This window comes from Anas platyrhynchos, chromosome 7 (assembly GCF_047663525.1).
Source record: "Anas platyrhynchos isolate ZD024472 breed Pekin duck chromosome 7, IASCAAS_PekinDuck_T2T, whole genome shotgun sequence".
NCBI lineage: Eukaryota > Metazoa > Chordata > Aves > Anseriformes > Anatidae > Anas > Anas platyrhynchos.
In genome coordinates this window covers 23,077,587-23,093,400 of record NC_092593.1, presented here as the reverse complement: position 1 = coordinate 23,093,400, position 15,814 = coordinate 23,077,587, and the positions used below count along the sequence as shown (strand labels likewise).

Below are 15,814 nucleotides of genomic sequence, written 5' to 3'. Positions count from 1 at the left end.
AGTCATGATTGTTGGTCAGAATTACACAGAGTTGTGAATGAGTAAATGGAGAAGGTGTTGTAGTTATTTTAGTGTAGTTAGATTTGAAATGCTACTACTAACGTCTCTCATAAAAAGCTCTCAAATGTCAATAGTGAAGTCTATCATAGATGAATTCTCAGTTAAAATGCAGTCTTCAAAATTGAAACAAGTCTCCAAGGAAACCTTTAAGGAATTTCTGCGACCAGCTCACTAATTTATCCTGTTATTATACTGCTCACAATCCAGAGAACAAGGGGCCCAATTTTACATGCTAATATAAACTTAAAAATATACAAGATCTTCATACCCATTGGGTGATCTAAATTGGAAGATCAAGTTGCGTCAGATAATGCAGCAATGTCTATGAGGGTGTGGAAGGGGAAAGCTATTAATTTGTTCTGTTCAATATGAAACTGAGGTAGATGGGTTTTTAGTAAGACTTGTGTGGTTTTAATCTTCTCACTGAAACTGCTAGTCTTTCCTTTCTTCTGGTGTTTACTAATGCTATTCTTATGTACAGATCAGTAGGCAAGAACATAGCCTACATCTGTTGCAATTTCTTGGCGTTGGATGTTGGCAATCTTCCAACTGAACTTTTATGTTTGACCTAGTACTCCAGTGATAGCAGCTTTTCCTTAGGCAGTACAAGCTCATCACATGCTTACCGTCCCCCCAGTATATATGAGAGCATAGTGGAGTAGTGTTTTATTTTCCAGGGACAGAGATTGTTCCAAAAGACTTCAGCATACCTATCTCCCTGTGGCCACTTGTAAACTGCCTGCTAAGAACTGAAACTCTTCCAGCCTGTTGCAAAGTCAGCAGAAAAAGTATCTCTAATCTTGAAACTCAGGGAGATAAATTTGAAGTCCAATTCCAATATGAAATTCCATTTGTTGTAGAGTTAACTAAGCAAGTTCATACAAAATATTGTGGGTACTAGAAACTGCTTTTCTGGAGGGTACTGTAGCCTTCAGTGTAGACATTCTTGGGATATAGCTTTAGATAGACTGAGCCATCATGTGTTAACCACGTTTATATCCAGAGTCCTGAAATGAGGGTAAATTTCAATGTGATGTTGCAATAGTGTATTTCAAAGACTCTCTAGAGATATTAAGGTACAGGAAGGATGAGAAATAGATGATAGGGATGTCTGTTCCTAGGCACTTTTTTGGTAAATAAACTCATGTATAAATGTAATGGAACTTCAACTTTACGTGACTTGATATAATATCCAAACTGCAATGTGTTACTGGGATGATATTCCCATTGATGTTAATGAGAACTCTGGCTTCAGGTAAGAAGAGCTGAAGAAACCTTTCATGGTAGTGACATAGTGGTAACTCCATGATAGTGGACTGAGAAGAGGTAAAAGTAAGGGAACAATGCAGTAGAGCCTGTTCTTGCTTTGTGACAATGCAAGTACATGGTTTGTTGGTACTGTTCTTGAAAAGAGTGAACAAAACTATATAATCTGTATATGATGATCTGCATATGTTTTGTTATCATCTTAAACTTGTTTTTGTTTATCTGCAAACTTCCTAACAGCTCTGGGCACTTAGCCTGGATATTTTAGACATTGAATAGTTGTACTCCCATACTAAGTGCTTGGAAACATGTTTAAGCTGTAGCGTTAAAAAAAAGTAGTTAGTTTGATCTATACTTTGTGGTTTGAATCCTCCTGGTGGTATCTCCAACATTCTGCTTTAGAGTACAAAATTATTAGCTAGGCATCTGCTAATTGTCTTCTGTAAGGCTTTTACCCCAAATATACAGATACCAATCATTACTATTAAAACACTGCATTGTGTATTGGCTTTATTTCTATGGTGTGCTCAGCCAGGCACTGGGTGATCTTTAGTTATGGACATTACTGGTTTTGTTTCACTCGGTTATTTCTGGCTGATTGGAGTGGCTGTGTTAATATGCTTTTACCGTTTCTTGCTTATAATGCTAAATGTTAAATTCAGTATGCACATATTCTTGTCAGAAATTCGTCAGAGGACCACAGCTCAAAGAAATGCTTCTACACCCATGCCTGCAACTCCTAAACAAGGCTCTCCAAAATCACTTGCTCCAGTGACAGCATCTCCTAATCTGCAGAGGGATGCATCCGCTCTGAGTGGGCCACTGGAAAGAACTGCTGTGCCATCCTTGCAGTCAAACATTCCACCAAGGCACCCTGGATCCCCTGCTACTTCAGTGCCTGGAATGGGTAAACAGAACACTTAATGTTATTTACAGTTTATATTGTTTTCTCTGGTTACCAATAAAATAGGCCATTTTCAGACAGTATGGAAATGGCATTTCATTTGGAAATAGCAGAGCAGTTATCTGATTAAGCAGGAGTTCCATATTCAATTAGCCATAACTCTTTACAGCTGGCACCTTTTGATGCTGAAACCTATTGCCTGAGCTCATTTAACTGTTATGGCTTCTTTGTTTAAATGGCAATAAAACTTTGCAGTATTCTGTAGTCAACAATATAGCATACCTTTTTATGTTCTTAGTTTAGAAGAGCTCTACAGTTATATAAATCAGGTACAGAGGAGAACACTTTCCGAATACATTCATGTTTCTCACTAAACCCTGCACATATTTTTTAACATGCATCCTGACATTTATTTAAATTTTTACTCTAGGAGGTATACTCATGCAATCTATACTCATAGATTAAAGTGTAAAATAGCAAATGTGCCAGAAAAGTTGTCTGTGTTGTAGCTGAATTTTTCTAAAGTCGTATGTTAGTTTGGTACAATAGTCAAGGGTTTACTGACAGGTCAAAATCAGGATGTTCCTTAAAACTTGATTTCATGTCCTGAAAATGCTTTTCCCTTCATTTCTGGTTTGCTGTTCGGAAGGGGTGGACTTTATCAAATTTATCAAATATATTTATCAAATAGCATCCCTCTTATGCAACTTAGTTCATGTTCTAACATCTGAGAGATTTTGAGAGAGGGGCAGATGTTCTCATGCTGCTTGTTGAAGGTGAAGCAGGACAGGGTAGGGCCAGGACTTCCATTTGTTGCAAGGTGTCTGTCAAGTTGGATTACGAAGCAATGGAGGAGATAAAAATGTCATCTTGAAAGTAAAAGGGATGCAACTTGCCAAAATTCTTTTCAGCACCACTGTAATTTGGAATAGTTCTTTGCTCTGTATACAATGATCAAGAATATTTTCTGCTTCATTTCCCTGATTTTTTTTTTTTAACTTAGCTGAAGTCTTACTGTACTTCCTTGCTTACTAACCTCCATGGTACAATGTAAAAGTAGTACTGTACATTGGCACCCTGTCTCTTAATGGAAAATCTTGCGTAGCTGAATTTTAATATGCCTGTTCAAAATATTTGGTATAGTGGAATAAACTCGTCACAGAGAGTTGTGATCTCTTAGCTCTTCTCAAGATCCTTTAAGTCTTATTTTTGTTTGGTAATTGTTTACCTGTATTATGAAACTGCTATTTTTTTTTTTGCTTTTATTCCTGGAATGAACTGCAAAGGCAAACTATTAATACTTTCTGACTATCTTGAAGTACCACAAATTAGCTCCACACACAAAGAAACTGGTCATTTTGTTTCAAAAGGTGTTTACTGAAACCTGCTTATTGAAGATTCCTTATGGAGTTTAACATCACATGTTCCTTCTTGGTTGAGTCTGGCTATATGATAAAACAGTATTAGCTATATTCTTTTTTGCTTGGAAGAAGATTCAGGCACAATGAATAAGCTGGATGAATGTTAGCCTTTACTGCAGAAAATGCTTAGAGGGAAAAAAAAACACTATTAAAAGGACAGTTGCCAGTTGTATTAATTAAAATATTTAATGCTTTATAGGCACATTTTTTCACTGGAACGAACACATTTTTCTATTGTATGCAGCAGTGGAAGCAGCTGTAATTGTCAATGTGGAAGCCCTGTTTTCTGTTGAGTTTTCCCAAACCTTCCCATCGCATAAAACTTCCGTCATGTAACTGTAGTGACAAGTATGTAAATTCAGTATCTGTAACAGTAATATCATTGCATTTAAGTTTATGCATGGCTTGCAACAAATATGAATAGCCTTAATTATTTCTAAAGTGGAGAAGATTAATAATTCATTTTCATTATACTATATTTTGTAGAGGAGAATCAATTTAATGTGTATTACCATGGAGCTCCCATATGTTTGAAAATTAATAACCAGCAGGTAGTTGAGAGTTTGCCAAGCTTTGCAAAAATGACCAGTCTTTCTACGATGATTGCTTTTGATGTTTATATTAATTACTGGTGTCCATAACAGCATGAGAACTGAGATGATTGGTTTGAGTTATTAGTAGGCAGGTAAATGAAGGTTTTCTTGGAGCACGTTCTAGATACTTAATGTTTATGTTATTTTTTAACTACTAGAAACTTTCATATGTTGTGATATACAGGTCATATGAAAACAATTTCTTTTGAATATAATACTAAATCCATGTTTGAGTGTTAATCAGATATTGAGGACAATTATTTTAGAATTCTAATTTTTATTGTGGATTTTCAGATCTTTGCTTTCACACCTGTGTCAAACATTGACCATTCACTTTTTTAAAGGAAGCATTGGGCCTTTAAAGTCTTCTCTGGGTAGCTTCTTCCAAATCTATGAAATACAGAGTTCTGCCTAGCAAATGTTGGACTTTTTTTTTTTTTCCTGTGACTGCTTTGAGGATTTTCTTAGTCTTCAGTACTACTTGTTCCCAGAATACAAGAATAATTTGGGAATGTATTCCCTGACTTACATCTCTTGACTTCAGGTCCCCTGTTTATGAAAGCAAGAGTTAATTTTAAAAAGTATATTAAGCATGTAAATTGCAGTATTTTCTATTCAAATTTATTGTACTTGTTAAGATCAGGACAGTCTTCAGGTCAGTTTTCCAGAACTGACAGAAACATTGCAATGGAAAGGATGAAATTAATCTCATTCTGCGTGTAGGACTTGGAGAGGATGTTGCTCTAAATATTTGGGTCCTACTTCTTGAAACCGTGTTTCTGACATTTGTCCTAGGGTATCCAGGTAATCGTACATAGCTATTGAACTTCAGCTTTACAGCTGAATATAGCACATTCTGGTATAAGTAACTTTTTCTGTTGTTGCTCCCATCTGTGAGAGATAAAAGGTATCAGGTTTGAGATGGTAATTACTGCCTGTTATATCCAATGCCGTGTTTTAAACTGAAAGCTTATCTTGGATCAGTATACTAAATGGCGAGACTTGCTGTGTTGTCTTTGCCTTTATACTTATGGCACACATGCTATTTTCATGCATATATGCACAAAAATATAAATTGTATTGCTGGGAGCCATGATTTTAGCTGGGAGCAGCACCAGGGCATGCATAAAGTGCTACAGGAAAGATAAATCTATCATCTGAGAAGCTTGAAAGTCTGAAAGTCACTTTTTTCCCTTGGTATCTTTCAGTTAAATGCCATTTTGAATTAGTTCAATTGATTAACAAAAACTACTCTTTTAGTAGTCTGGTTTTTTAAGTTGTTTATAGGAGATTCTGTAAAACACATCTTCCCAAGAAAAATACTAGACAGATAGTAAATTGAAAAAAAGAGTCAAAAGCTGAATGTCATCAATAAAAGTCCACCTAAGCTGTTGACTTGTATAAAATGCCTTTTGGCCAGGAATGTGTCCTTGGGAAGTGATTTTAGCTATTTAGTTATTTGAATGGTGATGTTTCTTACCAAATTTTGTTGCTCATTATGCCTAGCTTCTATGTCGAGGCTAGAAGGGAAGGTAGAAGTAAGAACTGAAAGCTACATAAATGGCAATTGGCAGTTCATAATGGTCTTGTAGTAGAGCAGAAGTTTTAGAACTTTGTGTGTGGAAAGACAAATGTGTGCCATTCATCTGCTCTAATTGCCCTATGTGAATAGAGATGAAGGTGGTAGCAACTATTGTTGTTACTTGTTTTTAAAGGAGTTTTATTTTGATAGTAGTTAAATACATGGAATTTAAAAATATTTAAAAATATCTATATCAATAGTGGTGGTCTGGCTTTTTAGACTAAGCGTAACTGAAAATATCCAACTTTAAAATAAATGTGGAGATGCAAACATATCAAGTGGCTAGATGGTTTAATATGTAGATTGATTACACTGGGCATGTTTCCAGTTAGACACCTGCCATCTAGAAACCAGTGGGGGCTTCTTTGATAACTTTTTTAGTTCTTTTAGTGTTGTAATTGATTTCTATCATATATAGGTGTAAACTTGAAAAATTGAATATACAGAATTCAGAGTGTATAAAGAAAACTCAATTCTAAGGTGCTTGTTTAAAAAACATATAATTGTGAGTAATCATTAAATGCTATTAATGCATTAAGTACATCATTAAATTAATTTCTAAAGAACTTAATGCGTGGAAGTAAAATGATTTAATATAGGATGGAGCAGTAGAACTTTCTACTGTTGTGGGTTGAAAAAACTTGCACCTTTCCTAGTAGATTAAGAAATATGGTCATTCACATTAAGCAGGCAGAATTTCTATTGCACTAACATGCACAGCGAAATATTATATACAGTAGTATAGGTGAAAATCAATTTGACGTAGTTCATGTTTTCCTAGGTCTTCATCCTCCAGGTCCTCCTCTGGCAAGACCTATTCTTCCTCGAGAAAGAGGTGTTGTGGACAGAGTTATTGAATATTTGGTTGGTGATGGTCCTCAGAACAGGTAAAATACTGCTAAAGGGAATACATAAATATGTGGGAGATACAGAGCTTCTTAATTTTTTTTTAAAAAGCAGAAGGTTCAAGGTTAAAAGTATTGTAAATTGTCAGAAGCTTATGATATGGCTGTTTCTTAGTGTTTCATAGGAAATCTGTAGGGAAAATGTTAACCATTTTGACAAGATTAGCTTCTACTTTGAACAGTATTACCAATCTGATACAAAAAAAATCTTTGATACTCAAGTAGGTAAATACATTATATTTAACAAAAAACCTCACAACTTATTTGATTATCACTTTAGCTTTATTACCTTTATAAATGCTTTCAGATTGCATTCAGAACTCTCCAGGTGTATCTGAATTTCCATGTTAAACATGATCACTTTTCATACTGACTGTATTCTAATGAAGTACAAACTTGTAAGTAGTTTGGATATTATTTTCTGACATTGCTGATATTAAAAATCTGTTCAGCTGTGAGAGTCTTTCACTGTTTCTAAACCAACTTTAAAAATTACTTTTAAATATGTGGTTATTGTGTAGGGCCAACTAAATCCATTTGACTGTGGAAATTACCTCTTAAGAGTAAATGCCTAAGTTGTTAGTCAGTATCTATAGCAAAATGCATCTCCTAATTTAGTGTGTTACTGCTTAAAGGTATGTAATTATATAGTGTTCATGTTTTCTAGGTACGCCCTAATATGTCAGCAGTGTTTTTCTCACAATGGTATGGCTTTGAAGGAGGAGTTTGAATACATAGGTAAGAACTAATGTGTAGCAGGCTTGAATACATAGGTGAGAACTAATCTGTAGCAGACTGCAGCAGTTCGTTTGTGTTTCATGACTAAAATGCATCATGCTTCATTTTGGTTGCAGTTAAATACTTAACTGACACTGAAATGTCACTTCATATGGGAACAGTTTTATGGTAACTTACTGCTCTGTATCTTAAGATTGGCTTTTAAATTTAAAGAAATACGTTATTGCAACCTTCAGGCCAAGGATTTCATGTGTAGAAAGCTCTTCTGTAGAAAAAGGCTTCCGCCAGTACATGCCTTAAAATTGCTACTGGCTTAAAATGGTTCTCAGAAGGGTTTTATATTGAGAAACTATCTGACATTAAAGTATTCCTGTTTTACCAGAACTTAAACAAAATTTTTCTTTGGCAAGAAGATCTTGGGGAGTTATCAGAAAAGGAGTGGGAACAAGCCCAGGGGGGCTATATGTGAATTTATGGCTGACGATAACTTAAGACAGACACAGCTCTTTATTGAACACAGATGTTTTATTTTGCCTCCTTTCTGCCACAAGTGTAAGCCTGATGTTTAAAAAACTAGGGAATGTTAGATAAGTCTTCTAATTCATTTTGTTTCTCTTAATTTTGCGAGGAAAATAGACAACACGGTAAAAGTATAGGCTGAAAGTTTCCTATGCATCTGAATGTATTTAGTCTGTGTATCATGTTAGCTGAGGTGTGTTCACAGTTCAAATGTGCAGGAAATAATCATCCCCACCCCCAGTGTCTTAGTGAAAATATTCACTTAACTGTTATGTGGGATACTGTACTTCAGAACAAAATTTTTTTCTTAAGTATCACTGGAGCAGAATGCTCCTAAAGGAGCAAATAATGAGGGAAATATGAAGCATCCATAGCATCCACTTAATCAAAGGGTGAGCATAGTGATATCTTAACAAAAAAAAAAGTTATCTTCTAATTTAAGTCTTTGTAGCAAAGAACAAAAGAACATTGTGTGGCAACATCTTGTAGTACTGAATTGCATTATTTTGTTCTTTGTGGTCAAATACTTTACAATGATGGACAAAAGTACAACTGCAGCAGAGGTGATAGCAAACAGATATTTAAGAAGCAAATGTATGCAGAAGATGAAAAGGGAACTGTATGGAACGATTTCTTTAAACTTGATGGACATACTCTCAGGCATTATTATTAATTTAATTCTTTTTAGTGTTTCAGACAGTCAGGGTATCATGGAGGAATAAGGTGAAATATTAAATTGGTTAGTGAGACTGCTTACTGTGTGTGCTTTTGTGTAGCTTTTAGGTGTGCCTACTGCTTTTTCCTGAATCCTGCAAGAAAAACGAGACCTCAGGCTCCAAGACTACCAGATTTCAGTTTTGAAAAAAAACAACCTACAAAATTGCAATCAGAAACTGAGCACCCAGAGTCAAGAGAGAGAAAACTGCAGGAGAATCAACAGACAGAAGGTATGTGCTAATCTCACAAAGTCTGCTTTTATTTAAAGTCCAATGAAATCTCCCTGTCCCATGCATGCTGGTTTTGAATGTGCCAGCTTTCATTGATAGGTTTAAATGTTACGTATATATGATGTATATTGAGTGAGTTTTTTTATAAGAACAACTTCCTAGTAGGTACAGTTCATATTTTTTCAAGTCTTGTCCCTGCTTCTAGCTTAGCTTGTTGATGCTGTTGTCTTCTCTTGAACTCTAACGTTTCATTATATTAAGCAGAATGTCTCATGCAAATGATGGCGTAACAAAATTCTTCATTCTAGTGGTACTGATAAACAGATTGAAAACAGTGCTGTAAATTAGTTAAGAAGAGAATATGTCCTGAAGTGGTTAACTTCCACTGCGTTCAGCAGGTCATTTGATTAAGGTGTGTTGGAATTTCTGCCTTTGTTCATTTTGCTGTTTTCCTCGGGGCAGGAAAATCTAGTAAAACTGCCTTGTTTAAAATCAGGGAGTTCAAAGACAAATTGTCAATTTTAATTTAGCATAGTTCCTTTTGAGACATTTTATAGTCTACAGATACAGTAGGCATCTGGTATACAGCCAACAGGAAGATGCAGTGTTTTAAAAGACTTCAGAAATTATAATTTCAAACCAAAGAATCTCCAGTTGGCTGTGCTGTTGAATACCTAATGGAATTTTACTTTACTTTAAAACATGGGAGCATGTGGGGAAAGTTACTGAAGAAGGTACAGCCCTGATATTCAGTCTGTAAAGGCGTTGTCTATAGGAAACTGTTGGAATGTAACAGAGTACTTCTGTTTGATCTTTAATACTGAGTACAAAATGGCATCTGCTTTAATTCCTGGCATGGAAAGGCTGAGTGAGACTGATAGGCAAGACTTATCTAACAGTACCCATCTCTGGGTGCGGTCTGATGAAGGGTGCATTGTAGGGAAAACTTGTTTGGTTTCTTTTCTTGTGTTGTAGTGTTCTCTTAACTGCTTTTCAGTGAAGAAGTGGCCTCAGCCACTTTCAATTTAGTTCCCTGACTCATTGCAGGGCCACCTAAAAGGGGACAGTGTCTTGTTTTGTAGGATGGAACAAAATACAGGAGGGAAGAAATTAATTTTAACATATCACTCGGTGTAGTTGAAAAACTTCATATTCAAGTACTGTGGATTAAGTACATTTTCTTTCCTTGCGTTTGTCCCTGTGCTACAGGTTACAGTCTGCCTTAAATAAGTTCATATACCTGATTCTAACAATTATATTAGCACAGCTGAGGAGAGGGAGAATTACAGTAGAATGGCAACAGATAGCAGTGAATGTAACTACTTAAATGTTCTTTCATGATAAAAGAAGTGAAGCAAGACCTAAATCAGATCCGTGAAGCTGGCTAAGAAAATGCAAATTTCACCTTTGCTCTCAAATGGTCTTATTCTCTTTTCAGTGAGTAGAGTATGGATTGGAGCTTCTTGGCTACTTTTTTAAAAAAAAACAGGTTGTAGAAAAAGACATGGTTTGTTACTGGGGTCTTCAAAACTCAGGGTATTTTCCTTTGTGTGAATCAAATGGAAAAGCCCTTAAAGACTTCAGCTTTTGGAGGTGTGTGCCTTGAGGGTTTCTAAGTGTTGTTCAACTGCAGGTTCATAGAGGTTTTGAGAGAGGGGGGTGCTAATTAAGCTGGTATTATCATTGAAGGAAATGTTTATCAGACTATGCTTTTAATTGATCTGAGCTGCTGAGCGAATTTATAGATGTTTAAAAAACTAAGTAAAGCCTTTTAGAATTAGTGCAAGATTTTCCTTAGGTACTTGAGATGTGGGAGTGAAAATTCTACAAAATACTTGTTACTTCTTATGAAAGCAGACTTTTCAGGATAAAACGTAAACTGTTTTTATTGCAGCATATGTGAAATTTTCAGCTTACCTTTAACACTGAAAATTACTTTTTTTTTTTGTGTGGTCTTGTATTCTGCTGTGCTCCATTAATTACAAATAATAAATGAAAAACAACAAAAGAAAGCACTGTGGGGATTATTTGCCAGTTCTTTTACTGCTAAGAAGTTATATTGAAAGTCTTGAAGAGGCATAAGAAATAAGTAACTGGTATGCTGATTTGTCCTTTTAGGTAGTTTAAATATCCTGATCTTTTCTGAATACTTCATCTACAAGATGATATGAACCATTCTGTTTTGGTAATTAGTAAGCAGCCGGAAATAGAGCATGTGTTAATATTTAACATAACTAATATCTGAGATGCAACATAGGCCAGTGCTACCGGGTCCATTTGTCATTGTGCATTATCTGTCTGTGTCTTGCCACAAAGTAATGTCTTACGAATGAGAATATCATTTTCAGTAAATCACTTTTTCCATCAGAACCCTAATTTGAAACATAACTTGGCTTCCTTGATTGTAATTTTAAGCTATGAAGGGATAGCTCTGGGGAAAGCCTTTGTTCACTGTAGTAATATAAATGCTGTCATAACAAGAATAGAGTATCTTTGCTTAGATGTAAACAAACACTAACATCAAGAAACCATACTCACCACAGTGTTGACAACAGGGATATCCAAACCTTCTATGTAACTCATTTAAACTATAGCTATATAGTTTGAAAAAATTGCAAGCTAATGTGATGCAGAAGTGCTATAAATATTTTTTCACTAGTCAGCTACTTTACTAATGAGTAGAGCATGAAGCTGAATCTTTTTTTCAGTTGTGTGCTCATGCAGTGACAAGCATGCTACGTGCTACTCCTATAGATATGAGAACTGAAGAATGGTTATGTGGAGTGCTGTTGGCACTGAACCTTGGATTTTGTAATCCTCTGGAAACATGGAGTCATCAGCTGTCAGTCTGATGCAGATTACTGGCACAGACGTCATGGTTCACTATTCAGCAGTGTAACTTGGGAAATTTTAATACCAGAACGAAGCAATCTACCTCACTTCTTTTTTTTTTAAGTGGCTTGTTTTTTTTCTATCAAAGGCTAGTCTCTGAGCATTTAGAAGTATTATTTTCTGTATAAAAGCCAAACATTATAACACCAGGAACTACTTCTAACTCTGTGGTTGATTTTGCTTTCCTTATGTTTGGTATTATTGCACTGTCCTTGATATAGGCTTATCATTTAGCAATGTTTTGAAAGATGAAACAAGAAAATTTGTCAGCTTGAGTATTTTGTGTTGAATATCTAGTGCTGATGTTCAAAGGTCTTCATTAGATTACTTTGAACTTCTGATCACCATGATGAAATCTGGACTTTATGAAGACAACTTCCCTTGCTGCCTCCAGATTTTATGGAGTTCTTTGACCGTCTGATGAAATATTTTGATAATTTAATGCTTTTAGCGCATCTGAAGATTTTTGACATACAGCAACTGTTAGTATGTTTGAAAAGATTTCTGTTTAAAAGGCAGATGCAGAAATCTGGTTTGCACTTTAACAGAAGTGTTCACAGTAATGCTGTCCTTCAAAAATAACACTCCAAGTTGTTCCACGTATGTGCTTATTTGTCAGTTCTACCAAAAGTGGCATGGCCTTGGGCAAATGTTACAGGTGGAGTAGAAACTTTAGGAATTAAACTGGTCAGGGACAAAGTACTAAGGAATAAGCTTCTGGTCAAAATGGTCTCAGTTGACTGTTGAAAAAACCAAACCAACAAACAAAAACATAACCAACCAAAAAACAACAGCAAAAAACAATCAAACAAAAAGATCTGATTGCTTCTTTTGCTTCTTCAACAAATCTGCACTACTTCTGCAGGACAGCATGAGTATGCTATATCTTTTTAAGCCATTATTTCTTTGAAAAGATCCAGGTATCTGCTGTGCCTTTTCTTAGTTCAGCTAGTATGGCTAGAATTGATTTCTCAGTAGATCTTTGTCAGCTTAACTCAAGTTTAATGACTTCTTAACAACTTTTTTTTTTTTTTTTTTTTTAAGAAATGGTTACATTTTTTTTCTGGCTTTGTGAATACCTGCATAGTATGTACCTAGTAGTGATACAGTATTGTAATACCACTGGTTATGCAGTGAAATACTCTACAACAAAAAGAGGGGTAGCTGACCTCTCAGTGTGAAGTACATACAAGTAAATACTATGCTTTAAGCAGAAGTGCTAGGAACAGAACTTGTGTAGCCGGAAGCAGGGCTTTTAAGATTGCATTGATACAGTTCTTAAACTTGCCTTAAGCTGTTTGCTGTTGAGATTATATATGCGTAGCTGCATTCAGTTAAATCATGTATTAATAACTGATCCTCAAGGGTACTACCTTTCTTTTGTCATCTTTAAGCTTACTTTTAGAGCTTTATCATTCAGCTACTGCACTTAAAGCAGTAATTTAAATAACTTAGTATTAAGATCCAGTGGACTCTCCACTAGTCAGTGTATTTAAAATGAAATCACTGTATATATTTAATACAGGTTGATCATGTTTGCAGTTGGAGCAAACAAGTAGCATTGCTTGCTGTGACTGCCACAGCTTCCTATTTTAAAGTATCTGTTCTTTAGTTCCTTAATTTTGTCAGACCTTTAATAATTAATTTTCCATCTAAGTTGTTTTTTAACTGTGTATTCTGCAGAGTTTCAGCTGTTTTACTAAGTTCATTAAAGTGAAGGGAAAGGCCATGTGAAATAAATACCTGACTTGTTTTCTTTAGGAAAACAGTGTCTCCATGCTTTTCAGTAGAATATAACAGTGAGAGCAGCATCCCTTTCCTGTTCCTTTGAATACAGATGGTTGGAACATGCAGTCTATCAGGCTTTTTGCTTTTCAACTAGCAGAAGTTTCTGCTAGTGGCTAATTGTCCTTGGGGCTGTCCTCAAGCCCATTGTAGATGCTCAGCATCTTCCTAATCACACTGAATGCATGGTTCCCTCAATCCCTACATTGACCAGGCTAAGAACAAGTCACTTCTACAGGTTGCTGGATCATAATTCTGAGGAATAAAGGACTGAACCTGAGTAGATAAATAATGTTTGCACTATACTACACATGAGTTGAAGGCATGGAGTTCTTTTCCTCCCATCCTATGCTTTCTTTGTGACTAAAGCTTCAACAGCAGCAATAAAGAAGGAATGTAACTTAGGTGTGGAGGGGCTAGAGCAGGAGAAGGCACAAACTCATAGAATTGGAGGCTGAAGAAAATAAGCAGAGTTCAGATGAGGAGGAAGAAAACTGACAGTAGGAAGATTAAGAATACTCAATAACTTTTGCTGGCAGTTTTGAGATATTGGGAACTGGATTTTTCTGTCTTTTTTTCTAACTACCTGGCTCTTTAAATGTAGTTTCCACCAAATAGAGTGTTTAGGCTCTGTGTGGTGGTTGAACTTATGCAGAAAAACCTGTACAGTTGCTAACACTTTCATTACCAAGTACAAGCTGAATTAAGATAATGTCTTAATTCTGGCATTCTGTCTTGTTAAACAAACAAGCCTAGAAAGATTCTGAGTGTGAACAGACACACATGCAATATTTTCAGTGGGGTCTGGTGAACTCTTTTCCCACAGTATTTTCTTTTTTCTTCAATTTTATAGTTTTTACCTGTGACTTCCTTTTTAGAAAAATAATTTTTGGCCTTTCAGAACTTCGTGGTGACTAGCTGAAATCTGTGTGATTGCAAAATATTTTCACAGGCCCTCTAGAAATATTAGCTACATCTTCATTTCTGAAGATGGTTATTTTATCATTTCTCTTCTCACAGAATCTGAAGAACCGTCCCAGAGCATTGAGACAAATGAGACAGATGATAAAGCACTAAGTGCTGAGCAGCTGGATGATGGGCTAGCTGAAGAAGTTGAAAAAGAAGTACCAGAAAATGTTTCAACAACTGAAGACTCTGTTTCAGATTCTGCTATTTCAACTGAACAAAGTGAAGAATCTTTAGTGAAAGCTGAATAAAGTACTTCAAGTGCCTTCAGTAGCTAGTTTTTAGCTTTGTTCATGCCTGTTGTTACTATTCAGGTGAGCTTTTTTTAAATGGTACAACTTAAAAATCTCGCTTGAGCTTAAACTGCCTCAACTGCCACAGTGTGTCAAAGCTATGTGTGAAAGTGAGTATTGTAAATTAAGCATGTGTCTTTAAATAAGTTAACTCACAGAATGTATAGCTCGTTGAAGTCTAACAGTCATAGCCATTGCTCAATTTGCATATTTAAAAACCTAAAAGTAAGTTTTATTAAAGGTGACCTAAAATTTGACCTCTCTAGCTGTCAAATAAGAACCACAAACTCGCCACAACACAACTGACCTAGTTAAGTTTGGTCTAGTGAACTTAAAGATACTTTTTAATTCTTCCCTGTTAAATTGAATACATCTTAAATACAGCTGTTTACAAGCTGAGGAGTCATCCGACATTTGACTTGAGCATATAGAAAGTGTCATAACAGTGGTGTTAATGTTATTCATTGTCTAACTTTTTGACGGAATTAAGTTAAATGACACTCACAAAAATTGCATCTCCTTTGGTGTTTGCATTGCAGATGAACCAAAGGCACGTACATACAGAACTGTTTTGTGTTTACATAAAATATAGAAAGTCTCTGCACTTGATTGTACTTGAATTCAAAGCACTATTTATACCTGTACAATAATGACAAGATAAGTGAATTTTGTGCCTTTGTGTATTTTGTTAAAGAAAAATAAAGACATCTAGCAGCAAGATTCGCTTTGTGATTCCTAGAACTAAATAGAACTTCTGTTTGATGCAGCAATTCTACAGTTTCTTTGTAGAAGTTCCTTGTAACATACTATATTCCTCCTGAACATGTATGTATATTGCTAAGATGGCTTCCTTGCAATAGAAATAGTAGTGGAAGCTTACATGTGATTACCAAAAGATTTTCCAACTATGCTTAAAGTCTGTTGATCGTATTTATGGTTAAAA

At 35.5% G+C, this 15,814-nt stretch overlaps 1 protein-coding gene across 4 annotated transcripts in view; it reads left to right on the top strand.

Moving 5' to 3' along the window:
- Nucleotides 1-15,591, top strand: part of LNPK (lunapark, ER junction formation factor) — a 38,854-nt gene extending 23,263 nt beyond the window's left edge. For all 4 annotated transcript variants that reach the window (XM_027461234.3, XM_027461231.3, XM_027461235.3 and 1 more), the window contains exons 9-13: nucleotides 2,009-2,233; nucleotides 6,608-6,713; nucleotides 7,399-7,469; nucleotides 8,765-8,935; nucleotides 14,633-15,591. In XM_027461234.3, coding sequence (XP_027317035.1) covers nucleotides 2,009-2,233; nucleotides 6,608-6,713; nucleotides 7,399-7,469; nucleotides 8,765-8,935; nucleotides 14,633-14,829 — 770 coding nt within the window. In that variant the 3' untranslated portion in view covers nucleotides 14,830-15,591. The remainder of the gene's footprint in view (nucleotides 1-2,008; nucleotides 2,234-6,607; nucleotides 6,714-7,398; nucleotides 7,470-8,764; nucleotides 8,936-14,632) is intronic.
- The last annotated feature ends 223 nt before the right edge of the window (nucleotides 15,592-15,814 follow it).